This window comes from Coturnix japonica, chromosome 1 (genome assembly GCF_054131305.1).
Source record: "Coturnix japonica strain WE chromosome 1, WE-NBRP24, whole genome shotgun sequence".
Classification (NCBI taxonomy): Eukaryota; Metazoa; Chordata; class Aves; order Galliformes; family Phasianidae; genus Coturnix; species Coturnix japonica.
This window is the reverse complement of record NC_140663.1, coordinates 49,502,733-49,517,748: the sequence shown is the minus strand read 5'-3', so window position 1 is coordinate 49,517,748 and position 15,016 is coordinate 49,502,733. Positions and strand designations below refer to the sequence as shown.

Here is a 15,016-nt window from a genome sequence, read left to right as displayed (position 1 = left end):
CCTGTTAAACCCGCACTTTTCTTGGACTAGAATCACAGTGCTTAGCAGCTATCAGGACCGACTTCTACTTCTTCATCACTTGCATAACTGCCAACAAATATTCAGCATTACATAATAACAAAAGGTGAACAGAACAAAGTATTTCTGAAACACGACTCATGATTTAGTTTCCATCTTGTAGGTAGCCACAAAAAAGAGGCAGAAAGAATGAATGGACACATTTAGTTGAGATTTCCCCCCCCCCCCCCTTATTCACAATGTCACCCTATGCTGCTTCAAACCAGTCCACATTCGTATAGATCAGAAAAGGAGCATCTCTCCCCTTAGGTCCCTCTGTAGAAACAGCAAAATCTTCTGCAGAGATGGAGGTCTGGTAAAACTGCTTTAATACATAGTTTTTGCACTCTTTACTCAATCTGGGAGACAGGTTTTCCTTTTTATTCTGTTTCTTATCTCTGTATTTCCTGATTTTCTTGTATTCTCCATCTTCTGGCTTTAGAGAGTTGATGAAGCCAGGCCTTTGGGAACACAGAGGTCCCAGCACTTCCCTAATGGTCTATCAAAGCTCTCTTTCTGCTTTTATGTTCCATATTTATATTCTCGGCATTATGTCATGACAGTTCCAAGCAGCAAAGTTGCTACATGCTTCTGTGGTACAGAATGAGTCTAAGAACAAACATCTGCAATAAAGCCAGTGCTTTACTCACTTGTTTCTGATATCAGTGACCTTGACCTAGAGCCTGAGGGTGTCACTGCAGCCAGATATAATAAGGCTGGTTCATGTTAAGCAAGATTCTTGGTTATGAAACTCACCATTGTAACTCACCATTAGTCCTTCCACAGTTACTCTTCCCTAACTATGCTGCTTCTCTTTAATGGACATACTTCCCCAAGAGTTTTTTTCTTAAAAACTGACCTCCTTATGCTCTAGAATTGGGGTATTTATTTATTTTTCTCCTCTTGAAACTCATCTAAGCTTTGACAACTAATTGTATAGAAGGTTTAATTACATTTCTCTAGTTTATGATGAGGAATGAGGCTTCAAGTAACTGGTTTGACTTCACCTAGATCTGACTACAGAGAGTAAGAGGTTAGTAGGCTGAGCTAGTTGCTCTCTAGAACACGCTTCTCCGCTGCACTGTTCCACAGGAGAAGCATTAGAATCATAGAATCACAAGGTTGGAAAGGACCTACATCATCTAGTCCAACCGTCCACTACCACAAGCCACTAAACCATATCTCATAGCTCCTCATCCAGATACCTCCTGAACACTGCCTGGGATGGCGACTCCTCCACCTCCCTGGAAGCTCAATGAGTCATGACTTTTCTGTTTAGCAGCTGTCTAGTGTTTGATTACAGCAGCTAGGGGCTGAGGAACCCAGACTACTCACTGCACCATACCTTGAAGCTAGACCCTTCTGGGCCTGTTTTGTATGTGCACAGAGATCATCCAGAAAGGTTACAAGACACAGTGTGCACAAATTGTAAGTTACCATTAAACAGAGGTCATAGAAACTGAAGTATCCAAGAGACCCATTTGATCCTAAGATCGCTGCTACACTGTACGGGAAAAGGCAATAGTGCCAGAACTGGTCTTAAGATTTTAAAATGCCCAGACAAAAAGAGTAACTTCTCATCATCAAAAAAGGACCAAATTTCATTCAAGGAATTCAGTGCATAACTGTAACACAGCAAAGCTGAAGGATTTGCACGCAGCTGGTTTTGTCACAATAAGCTTCTACATGTACCTTTTACAGGGACAAATTCTGTCACTGCCACAACAGTGCCCTTCCCTATGAAAAGTACCAGTTCAGGCCCAAACACTGATGCACTGTTACTGTGCTGCAGACAGACATACCCAACTGCTAGTCCTTGTCTGGGAACAGAGCACATCTTCCTGCAGACAATTGTCCTTAATGGCATCCACCAAACAATATGTTTCTACAGGGTTTCTCACAGCAATGTCTGATTAATGCTGGAATCACTGACAAGGACAGTTTGGAAGACGTGAGTTTCTCTTAATGACCGTCTCTTCTGTGATGCTCATTATAGGGCCACTTGCTTTGGCTACTGGTAGGTACAGCATATTACATAGCAGAATCTACCTCTTTTTGATTACTCCTGCACTTCAGACAGCTTTTTACAGAACTCAACTGCAAGAATGTCTTGCTCTGTCTGGGTTTCTTTCAGTTATTTTAAAAATTTATTAAACTTTGTTATGTAATGAATTTCAAAATAGAAATAGAATAGGGTAGCTGTCACTTCTATGTCTATAAACTGAAAACATGCCTCACTTTCTTACATATCACAGAAAAATTACTCCCCAAGAACCAAAGTATAGCCCAACATCCTGCCTCTCCCAACTGACACTGATATCCAAGATGCTGCAAGCTTCCAATGCTACTAGGAAACATTTGGAAATGAATCTCTCCTCCTGCCCATGACTCCTTATCTTCCCCAACACATAAGCACTGAAGTAACTTGCAAGTTGAACACACACAGTTGGTATTTTCTTCCCTTAGTCATTGGACTCCTGGCCAAGGGCAAAGTTCTTTCTCACAGAGACACATTTACTTTCTCTGTAACACTTTGATTTATGTACCTTAGAGTTGAAGGCTACCTTGAAAGTAGGAACACATACGGAGGATGCCACTTGCACAGAGTGAGGAAGGGACACCATGACCTACATAAGGCACTGCAGTTAAGACAACTTACCAGCCAGAGTATCCCAGCAAGCCACACTGCCCACAAACATCCACTTCAAAGGCATCACTTGAAATCATCAGTCTTTCCAGTAACAGCATGCTGGCTCCATAACCTATCAGACAATCCCGTTCCATCTCTCCAAGTCGTAAACCACCATCACGGGATCGACCTTCAGTGGGTTGCCTTGGAAATAAATATTAGAAAAATGCAGTAAGTATTTCAGAACACAGGTTCCACCACTTTAGGAATACCTGCTTCCAAACTGCAGGAATGGTATAGTATCATCAGACAACAACATTCTACAAACCGGTGCTGCTCATCTCACAAATGTTATTTACATTGAAGCTTTTCATCTTTGCTCCCGCATTGGCAATGTGATGCAGTTCTGTGAGCAACAACTGAAGTGTCAGGCCATGACTTTACCTCATGGAATGTAGCTGAGCAAGCAAAAACAAAACAGTATCCAAGAAGAAAACTTTAACAACCACATACCTGGATAGCGTTGGTACTGTTGTTTTGCTGAAATCCTGGGGAAAAGGATTTCTAAAAGACTTTAACATCTAATAATTATTTACAAGAAGATAAAAATAAATAAATAAACATATAGGTAATTACCAGACCAAACTGACCTTCCGAAGATGCAAGCTGTGTTTGTTTTTTAGGGGAAGTAGCTCCCTTTACTCTGACCACAGTGGAACTTTAAAACTAATCTGCTTGTAATTCAAATTGCCCTTTTCATTCACGTAACCTTCTATTTTTCCCTGCTGTTGGGAGAATGGATAGAAGCTGTTTACATCCTGATTAAACTCCCGAGCCCCACCCCCCCACTCGGACGATGGCACCATCACTGTTCAGATGCAGCTTTAAAGGCCTAACCCTGTGGGAATGCAGTTTTGTCAAGTGCTTAGAGGCAGATTTAAAAGCAGCCGAGGCCTCCAAAGGCACGGACATTTGCTGCAGCACTGGAAGTGCCTGAGTTTTCTTCTACCAACTGACTTGTACAATAATAGTTAAACTTGGAGGCTGGCTTTCAAGAATTTCACAAGGTGTTGGTCCACAGGATAAAACACCAACAGAGGGGACAGAGGTGTCCCCTCCACCCCTAAATAAAGTCAGAATCCAATTAAGGGAGGATAAAACCACTTGAAGAAATGATGGGGTCTTGATTGCAGCCCTTGAAGACATGCAGGACAAAGATTTTGATGGCAGCTGAAATCCCATTAAAAAAAAAAACCCCACGCACATACAAAAATTCAAACTTTAATCTTAAAGTGTTTCACTCCTGTTGAATGTCAAAATTATCTCACTAAAAACAACATAAAAAAAAATAAAACCCTCCCTTTCGGACAAGTAAGTCTTCTACAGGACTGTAAACTTCAATATTGAGATTGGGCCTCTGAGAAGAGTGTATCTTTGGCTCCTTAATGCTTATGCCCAGCAGGAGGATGGAGCATCGTGCTCTCCAGAGTGGAACTAACACCAGTTTATCTATTAGAGATTTAGCAAGACTGGGCATCTGCACAACACCACCTATAGAATTAAGTTTTAAATTCTTAGCCACTCATGGGAAAAAGATAATAATAAAGTCTTGCATTTCGTTTAGCGAATACCAACTCAGAAGGTAACATCCTGGTGCTTTTTGATCGTGTTGTCAGAGTGCTGCTTTGCAATTTCACTAAGTCCTGTTTAAATCCAAGCAGTGCTTAGCTTTAGTGAGGTTCGAGGCACTCAAGTCTTCTGCCTCACTTCAGATGGAAATGTAACTCCGTCAGTTAAGGTACGCTTGATATATAATAAAATGTATTTCAAGATGATGACTGCTAAATTCCATGTTGTTACAAGATTACTTTAAAAGGCAAAAAAAAACCCCAAATAAACAACCCAAAAATGTTAGAGGCAAACTAATAGGAAGTGCAAAGGATGAAAAATCAATAGTGAATATGAAAGCTGGCAAAGCAGGCTCTCTCAGCAGAGGCAATGGCAATAAGAGCAGTTTAATTAGTTGAGGAGAGAAAAGAAAATTCCTAAAGGACTAGTCAAGAGGCAGCATAAATTGAACATCCACTAGCTTTCCTCAAAGTCAAATAAAGAGCCCTAGCTGCATAGTATGATGTTACCGACTGGAACAAAGGATTCAAAGCAAGGGGTGGGGGAAATCACAGCACATTCATCTTTACATACAAGTATTACCTTGACTTGGGATTTAGGTTTCATTTAAATTCAGTATCTCTAAAAAGCTGAGAAAGCTGGGGGAAACAATATGAAAGCTGATGAAGGGATTTGGGTAAGCTAGGAGCTCTAGTAAAACAACTGTGTGCACCTCTAGCTGAGACAGTAGGTTTTCATTTTTGTATGAAGGGACAACAGTGTGACAGAAAATGGGGCAGGCAGCCCAATAATTGGGAATATCATTCCCACTATGCAAATCATTATCCAAATCATCATCCAAATATCTATCCAAAGCATACTGGCAAGGAGCTGCAACATGAAAATTAGGAAGAACAAGTACAGCACAACTATTAATGTGGTTGGTGGAAATGTTGAGAAGTTTTTTGTTTTCTCTCTCACAGTTCAACCTCTATGAAATGTGTGAGCTTCAATTTGTCCCAGAGAAAGCACTAGGTCAGAGAACCAAAACACCTGGGAAGCATGCAGCAAAAAGCAAGAGAGAAAATACTTCTTTACTAAGCAGAGCAGAGACCTACACCTCTGCTCTGTAACAGTGTTTGAAGAGGTGAAAGCGGCACCTGTTAAGAGGACGGAATGGTTAACATGGTGTGTGGGCAGACAGGGCAAGCTGTCTGGCAAGATTTAGCTGATAATCCTCTGTGATGGACAGAGTTAGACTAAAGGATTCCCTAGAAGCCTCCTCAAAACAAAGGCTGTGCCACTAAGACACCTTCTGTGAGACGAGAATGTCAGCAATACAGCACACGAGTGCAAGCGGCCTTAGAGCTGGAACCAAAAAGCTCATCTGCCTCCAGGGAGAAAAGGTGAGTAGCACCAATGAAAGCAGAATGCTGCCTGCTCCACAAAGTTGCAGAGAGTGTAAGCCCACCTCCAGGTGTTTTTATTACATATACTCCAGTGTATATATTCAAAATTTACCCAAGAGGACATCAATACAGTAATCAACCTTTTTGTTGGAAGGAAAACCAAGTTGATTGCTCAGAGCAATCAACACAGCTCCACAGAAACTGAAAACATATTGAAACTGGACAAATAAAAATGGAGATTTATTGTTGTTGTCTTTGTAAACTTTGCAATTTATTAGTGTGAAAGCATGGTTCTCCTGCACAGCATTGTACAAAAGCTGTGGATCACCATGTAAAACTGTAAATTAAGTTTTAGAATTGAATGGAAGTTTTGCAAGGCCAAGTGCAGTGTTGCATGTTATGCTAATGCTGGTTTGTGCTACAGTTGGGCCAGGTCAGTATTAACCTGCTCAGTATCACAGACTGCTGAAATACCTGAATTAATTTCCTCTTTCTAGTCACATCTTATTTTGTAAAAGTACAGTTGTTAAAGGAGAAAAACAGTCCTTCTAAAATGCCTGTGATAGGAACAGTCTGGCATGGAAGGGCCAATCTGTGCCCTGATAATCAGAGGATGGTGCTTTTTAACTAACTCCTAACAGAAGTCTGAGAAGTACTCAGTTTTTATACGGCACAGAGCATACCTGGGTATTCAGAACAACCTCCTACCACAGCACACTGTAGAGCTCTACTCTGTAGAAGTCTCTCAATAGGTAATAACATTTTTTGTCAAGCATCAAGAGGTGAATAAACTGCTTTATACCCATCAGTGAGATGAGCATGTTTCTGAGTGCAGGCCAGGAATTCTGCACCCAGCCTTTAACAGTACCTGGTAAGCACTGCTCTGGGTCCTCGAGCTCTCGCATGCATTTTATCCAACACCATGTGCTTCAGTTTCTGGTAATACACAGGGCCAAAATAGATGTACGCTTCCAAAGGCTCCCTGGGTGAATTAAGAAAAAACACAACATTCACAGTTAGCACATATTTACCTTAAGAGAGACAAGTGTGCCATGGACAAGAAGAATTTAAAACAATCTGGGAATCATGAGTCCTTGAAAAATGTGTTTGGGCTTTCACGCCTCAAAATCCTCCAGAGAACCCCTCTGAACAGAAGAGCAGTACACTGCCAGCACCACATACTGCTGCATCAAGGGACAAGCAAAGAACAAGCTCCTCAGCTCCTGCCACATGCTGCTCTACCTGCAGCAGGTGGGGACCTGCTCAGCAGCCGTGCCCCCAGCGTGACACTCTCCACCCAGACAGACACTGGGTGGATAATAGCAGGAAGGTGGGATGAAGATACATTTTGGAAGGCAGGCATGTGGAGCCACATGGCCTTTTCGTGTTCCTGAACTATCTTGAGTTCTTTGAGCTGTGTGTCTCAGAAGCCAGTCCCATTGGCACAGCATGAAGGTTGCAGATTAGAGTGCAGTGCCAGGCTGAATCATTGTGTAAGTGAAAGGAAAAATAAAAGAAAGCAAAATATTCCCAAGGAACAGAAACCTGCTTCCAAATCTATATTTTACAGTACTATTAGAATCAATATGAAAATGCTCATCTGATTCTAAGTACATACAAGAACTGCTGCTATAAGAAATCTGAAATTACTTCCGCTCTCTCACAGGAGGAAAACCTTGATTTTAACATTTTTGCCATACAGAAGAACTCAGAAGATGTTCACGTCTCCTACAATGGCTGGTCACATTACAGCATTTCCCCCACTCCCCCCAAACAGTGAAACTACACAGCAAATTCTTACCCAGTGATACCAGATGTTACATAGTCCTTCCCTAAGTAGTTATAACCATGGCGAATGAGATCTTCACACACATCCTTCACTTTACTGCCTCCAAAGGCCGTTCCATAGTGAAATCTGCCATCTAGGACCCCAGCCTTCCCAGCCAGGAGTTCAATCAACTTTCCCACCTGCACAAGGAAAAGCAAAGTTAACAGCCTGCTCACCAGTGCATGCTAGAACATACCTGGATCAATCACAGTGTAAGTAAGGCAGACATTTAGTGGGAGGTGCTTATAAGCAGAGGGGGATGGAACTAGATATCTCAAAGGCCCCTTCACAACACAAACCATTCTATGATGGGCCTGAGATGGCAACCTGTGTTACTGTGTGCAATGGAAACAATGGGAGAAACCCAAGGAAAACAAGGAGGTATTCCTGTAGTAAGGGGTGAAAAGCAGACAGGGTCTGGGATCCCCTTAAGTACCAGAGTCAGACATTCCCATTTTTTTTTCATCTTGTCCGAAAAGTGAGCACAATCCAGTGTGACCTTCTGCTCTGGGAGACTGCTGCAGAGTTTGACACTCCACAGTGCAGCAGTGCGAACAGGAGGAAGGCAGTTAACAAAGGAAAAACCATCAGAGGTGTACAAAGTAATCAGCAGAGGTTCCATATCAAGGTCAGGTTGTGATGTATGTGGTACAGCCCCACAACAAAGCTTGCATGAATTCCATGGAGGTGTGTGCGATATAAGGCCTAGGACTGTTACTGAAACTCATCTCTGCTCTTCCTCTCACTGTATGCCCAGCTGGCTTACTGGGTACAGTCACTTGGGAGGGAAAGGCTTCAAATGAAGTACCTGGTTGCTCTGCTAATAGTCTGATGCAGAACAAAGTAACTTCGATTCACAAACAAACTGCTCACATCCCAACTCCTTTTACAGAAGGATGTTCAGATGGTTGAAGGCTCATAAGAGGGCAAGCATGTGGCGTGAGGACTGGAGAATGTATATGTATATGCATAACTCCATGAGTTATGTTTTTTTGTCTAATCCACTTCACTTTCTCTATTGCAGGATGCTAGCTCTTCAATGACAACATAGCCACTAACCGTCATACGTGAGGGGAAGCCATGAGGGTTCATTATGATATCTGGACAGATCCCTGTATCACAAAATGGCATGTCTTCCTGAGGAACAATCAGTCCACACACTCCTGCAGAAGAGAGAACATTTCAATTCACCAGCAGCAAACCACCAGCGGGGCTGACGCCTCATCATCAGATATTTTTTCAGTGTTTTTCTCCTCCTCTCTTTCTCATGGATCAACTTTTTACCCAGATTCATTACCATGACCGCTGCTTGGATCTGCAAGCTTGAGGAGAGCCCTTGTGACAGGACTGGCAGCATTAGCATAGCCCTGCATAATGCTCCGCATGACGTGTCAGCTAGCAATTAGGGAAGAAAGCTTTAGATACAGTTTTCAGATGCAACCAGAAGCTTTTGACCATCGGTCTGGAACATCTCAAGTGAAACCTATTTTTTTTAGAGCTGATGCTGTAATTGTCTGGAAAAACAAAAAAAAAGAAGAAATCGGTTCTCTTGCATCACCTCTTGGGATACAAAAAATTACCACTGATTCAGAATCCCTTCATCACGTGCATCTTCACTAAATGCTAAATGAAGTCAGGATTTGATATGAGCTGGGCTCAAATCAGGGGAAAATAACAAAAACCCAACACTTCTTCAGGCAGTGCTCATTTGCTGAGCGAAAACTGCTCCTGCCGAATTACAGGAGGGGTTGTACTTTGTATTTTGTCCACCCCTGGACATACATCGTAACTTTTGGTGTCACCGGGTAGAAAACAAAAGAACAAAACACCAAACCCTAGAATTACTTATGACGCATTAAGCAGAAGCATAAAACCTCACTTAAAAATCTAGCACATATCGCAGCATTTTCCTTTCCACTCTTACAGCTAAGTTCTGCAGGTCAGAACACTGCAGTGATAAATGACCAAGAGATCTAACGTACAACTTTAGGTGCTAAAAAGCAGCTGCTTAATCCCTCCTTCGAGCCAATACTACTGCTTGAGTAGCCAATTTCTTCCAGAAGCCCTTACAAGTGGAAAAGCCAACCAGCTATCTGAGATGAACGCACCACACTTTGGGAAGGGCCCCACAGTGGATGGGCTCCTGAGGGCTGTGGGTGCTGGACACATCCCCAGGCAGGCAGCACCGGCCGCCAGCATGCAGGGGGATGGCGGCAGTGGCTCAGGAGGGAGCAGCAAGGCAGGGAGAGGTGCACCAACAGTAGTCAAGGGAATGGGAATGGTAAGTATGGGGGGAGGGTGGGGAAGGATGAGAGCGTCTGGGGGGTGGGGATGGCATTTAGTTTTTAACTTCTTGAAATTAATGTTCATTGTTCTGTTATGACAAAGTGGTAACACATCTCTATCCTCCCCACCAAGAAGCAACCACTTGCTGAAAATGAAATAAAAGACCCCAAACCGAAACCCATTCTTTCATGTGAGCACAAAGTTCTTTATCCAACATTTATACACATAAGTACTTCACTACGGGAATATTATGGCACTCGTGTTGTGCTTCATTCCTGTTTGGTTCTAAGAAAGCTTTATGCTACATCTGGACTTCAGGGCACCTGTAAGCCAAAAATTAAATCTTAGCTAACTTAAAATTACTTTAGGCTCTGAAAACCTTTTATATGCCATGCTGGTTCCCATAGCAGACAGCCACTGTGTTGTTTGTTTTGTGTGAAAGTGAATGATAAAAGATCCATGAAATCGACACAGAAAGGCAGAACAGCAGAAAGAACTGAGGGCTCTCCATCATAGCGGCTTCTACCCTCCGCTGACTTGCGGAACAATGGGACCTACACACCCAACTGCAGATCTAACACAGCTGTGCATTTCATTAGATGAAGAGCACTAGTGACACAAGTAAATAATTAACTTATTCTGGTCCGCTGGCTGTGGTTATGAGACCAGTCATAGCTGACAGATTTTAATACAAGTTAACACAAAGACAGCATAATGAGCTTAGAAGTTAAAATATTTAGAATACAGCAATGGGAAGCTTGCGAGGCCATTTATAAAGTTTCTGTTATAGCCCAGAAAAAAAAGAAAGAAAGGGAAAGCTATGAAATCTCAGTTTTGAGCGTCTGTATTTTAAGAAGTTGCTGAGTTTAGGTAGCAGATGTACAGCACACTCATTTGTATTTAGAGAGCAGGCTGGAAAGCAGCTTCTACTTCTCCATGTTTTAAGGAAGTTTATTTTTTTCTATATAGTAAGGAGCTACTTACAAACCTGCAAGGCACCTTCCCGCATACAACACAACTCCTAAAAGCAAGCAGCTGCAACTTGCTCCAAAATGGGAACTTGATTCATTTTGTAGTCCCGCTCTGTTATAGGCTCTTCAGAGATCAGCTAACGCCTGCAGGTCCGCTCTCAGAGTTCCTGACTCTGCTTCTCCTTTTCAGCCCCAATTGCTGTACCAGGGTTTGCAGCAGGGCAATGAAATGCCAGTTTTGCATTGCCAGGAAGCAGCAAAAGGGTGACTGAGTGAATTAGAATAATCACTTGAAACTGGCTCATAAAACAGTAAAGGAGAAAAGGCAGAAGCTGGATTTAAAACAGCCTCAAATTCCAAACACTGTCCCGTGCAGCACCTACATTTCACAGCCAAGCTGCTTGGCTGTTCCCTATGCACTATTCATAAACACACTCAAACCCGTACTTAACTTTGCACTTAATACAGGTTTTTAGGATTTCCTGATTGTTACTCATTCAGACATCACAGGAAAACTGCTCCCCAGCTTTCATACTGGACACACAAAATAACTTGGTTTCATTCACCCCCCTCTCCCCAGCACACATTTTCATGTGCTGCACGTGGAATCCGGCAATACGATTTTAGCCTACATGCTGTATTCTTATGGGCCTGAATCTCTTCTCTCCTATAACACTGTGAAGTTCTTGTCTAGGACCAGAATTAAACACTAACAACCAGAAAAGGCAGTAATTGCTTTGCTAGACAAAACAAATGCTGTGCTGTTGTATGTCAGCCAGTAAATGCCAGCCCTCATCAGGCCCAACACCCCCATCTTACACATGGCTGTCTGCATCCCAGCACCCTGTGCCTCCACACAGCCCTACAGGACACAGAGCTCTCCCACCTCTTTGCTCCATTCCTCAATGGGAGATATTCCCATTTCCAGAATCAGAGCCTGCTCTGCAGCCTGCTGACAGCTATGAGGGGCTGGAGGCGGCAGGGTCCCAGCGATGGTATAGGAAAGTTTGTCACCAGTTCTGCCAGGTGCCCTCAGTGCACACATGCCAAATGAAAAAAAAAATAAAAAATCAAATAAGTCAAAACAACCTAATATAGAAAACTAATTGCTAGCAGCAGGAGGGACATTAGCAAGCAAAGGAGATGAAGTGAATGGAAGCAGCAGTAATACCCACTCCTATCAGCGAGACAAAAAGACTTGCATTTACTAAGTTGTCCCTGTTTGTTTATTCTAATGATAGAGCAGCACAAGAGCTCAAACTAACTGAAAAGTGCCCACTTTAGATTTGCCAGATTGGACAGAGTTTGGAAATATCCCAGAGAAAAACGACTACATCACCTAATGAAGAAGAGAGGTACCTACAACGCAGTGCAGTATATTGCAGGCAAGGGACCAACTGATAGGCAGTTATGAAACAGCAGAAATGTACATCTGCTTCAGAACTGTGACTGCACACCACCATGGCTAACTAAGCACAAAACAACTCCAGGAGAGAAAAGTGCTGCATCACACGAGCATTGTTCAATATCAAATCATTCACTGATCTATCGTATCACTTCCTAGATCCCATTTGACATAAGAACAGAATTAAAATTAACAGATAAATAATGCATAAGTAAACTTGATTAGTTTTCTTATTAAAAACATCACTCTAAATGAGAGGAGGTGCTAGAAGACAATACAGTTTGTACACTGCTTTCCCATGAGCTGCTGAATGGTCTGATGTGATAAATTTGCATAGTCTGAAGCACACAAAGAGCTGATTAATTGAAACCCTTACAATGCTTCTGGAAGCAGCTATTGTAAAACAATAACCATAGGAACTTTACAAAATACACATGGCTGAATGAGTCAAGAGCTTAATAAAATGTGTGTTCAGGATACACTATTTGGAAACAGAATTAGAGATTTTTATTCTGCGCCATAAAATGCTAAATCACCCTAATTTCAGAGGTTCAGTTGAGGATTTACTGAAGAGGTCAGAAGGTTACCTGTTTGCCGCTTGAGATAAAAAAATGCCCTGATTTTCTTCTTAAGCAAGCACGCCAAGCAGCAGCATTGTGAAAAATAAACAAACAAAGGCTGTAAGGGAAGTTTTAATGACATTCTGACATCTCCTTTTCTCATACCCAACTTGTGAAGATAAAAATAAAGCATGAACTTCCTACCTTCCCTGATGCCCAATAAACACTAATCATCTCACGTTCCTGCAGTCAATAACAGCAAATTCTTTTTAATACCATTTCAACCATTTAATTCCTATAAACCCGCCAACGTGTTATTAGAGATAACGCACTAAGTCTGATTTGTAACGTGGGAAAATGACATGGGTAATGATTTAAAGCTAGCATCTCAGTTTACACACACTGCTTAAGTGTACTGCAAAAGCACCCACTGAGAGGACAAAGATGAGTTGATCTTAGCTATGAATTCAGGCAAGCACGAGGCAGATGCTCAAACTAGTAAAAATTTTAGAAAGTAAGCAAGGTCAGACTTTGGTATGTAGATGGCATTGTAATGAAGTTTATGTAGTTGACAATGCCGTGAAAGGATTTTGTTTTGACACTAAAGAACACGGTTCATTTAGGAAAACAAAGGCCATCTTTCATGAATTTAAACTCGCTTCCTTGTCTTTAGAGTTGTTTAAGTGCAGATACTTCAGAAAGGTTTAATCCTTTATCTTAGATCTTCAGCTATTAAAAAGCTTCTGTTTGCCAGTTCAAACAATCTCTTGCTTAAATACAGTTTTTCCACTCCTCAGGCATACTGTTCAGTATTGCTGCTTAGTTCTGTGATCTACAGGACCTTTGTTGGAGGTGTTAATCCTTTTTCACATGAGAGACTGAGAAATGTTCTTTCAGAGAAGTGATATATTGCTTTTTTTCACATCAAAGGAGCCCAACTTTTTCCTCATTGTCACTTGTAGCAAAGCAAGAGGAAATCTGGAAATATAATAATTTAGTTTGTATGGAACTCAGATGAAGCTTCTTTAGCTTAACAATCCTTCAGCCTTCTGTGCTTTGGAAAGTGAATTTATTGAAGAATGCAAGATTAAAAAACAAAATAATACACCAAAAAAGTTTCTTTATCCTTCTGAAAAATGTACGATGCGAAACAGTTAAAGCAAAGACCTACAACTTAAGGTAAGTCCTCTCTGGTACACATATATTTATTCCTGAAACAGTAGAAGCTTAAGGACTTTACAAACTAAAGGGACAGCCCTATTCCCAAGATCTGATTGCAACGTCCCGTTTGAAGATGAGTATTGAGACAGCACAAAATACTTGCTGGCGCATTTCAGAACACAACGCAATGGCCTGACTTGCCTTCTTCTTGTGTTCTTTGTTGACAAGTCTCAAAAGGAAGGCGAGGGTTTTCCAGGCAGTTTAGAAGAAGTGCACTTATAGCACAGACTTGCATGAAAAGAGTGGACAGGCCACGAATTGGTGACCCTTACCCATACAGTGTTGACATGGGAGAGGACACAAAGAAAGTAGCAAATACAGATGCAGTAGCATAGATCTAAATTATTACAGGGGCCTACCAAATCTACATGCGTATTTAATGAAAGGCTGTTCTGTAACAAAAGGCTAAAGCTGGTTTGCGAGATTTAATCTGTTGTATCCCAGACACTTTCCAATTCTGTTACTCTGCTTCTTTCTGCCACAGTGACACAGTGATTCTAAAGTATACCTTTAGAATACAAATCAATTTGTAATACATGGGAAAAAAATATGAAAAAAGCTTTGTGCAATCTTGTATTTAATACATATTTAATTATTTTAAAACTATGACCACAATATCATGAAATCAAATCTCATCTTCAACAACTCTCACCAGAAAATAAAAATACTGACAATAGAGAAAGGACAGTAATTTGCTTTCCCTCCTTCTTACTAAATTGAGGTACTTGTTTAAATGGCTCTATGATGGGCTTAAAACTAACACTCACAGATTAAACTTGAAGAGGTAATCAGCTGCATTCAGACAAAGAGAGAACAAATTCAGAGCTAATTAAAAATTCTCTCAATAGAAAATGTTAGACGGCTAGCACTGTAATTTCTGTTTCACAGTTGTGTATATTCTTCTGCTACAACAGATCCTTCTCTGATTTGATGTCAGAGAAAGATGATACTAACGATATTTTTAAACAACTAGCACAGGAGATTTCCCCCTTCCTTTCCAAAGCTTTTGCTGCTTGTAATCTAACATTGAAGCCATTATCCA

The 15,016-nt window shown here is 41.5% G+C and overlaps 1 protein-coding gene across 3 annotated transcripts in view; it reads right to left on the bottom strand.

The window, feature by feature from the left end:
• POLR3B (RNA polymerase III subunit B) overlaps positions 1-15,016 on the bottom strand; it is a 58,162-nt gene that overhangs the window by 761 nt on the left and 42,385 nt on the right. For all 3 annotated transcript variants that reach the window (XM_015864043.3, XM_015864050.3, XM_085518781.1), the window contains 4 exons: positions 8,591-8,694; positions 7,505-7,671; positions 6,572-6,685; positions 2,717-2,890 (listed from right to left, as the gene is read on the bottom strand). In XM_015864043.3, coding sequence (XP_015719529.2) covers positions 2,717-2,890; positions 6,572-6,685; positions 7,505-7,671; positions 8,591-8,694 — 559 coding nt within the window. The remainder of the gene's footprint in view (positions 1-2,716; positions 2,891-6,571; positions 6,686-7,504; positions 7,672-8,590; positions 8,695-15,016) is intronic.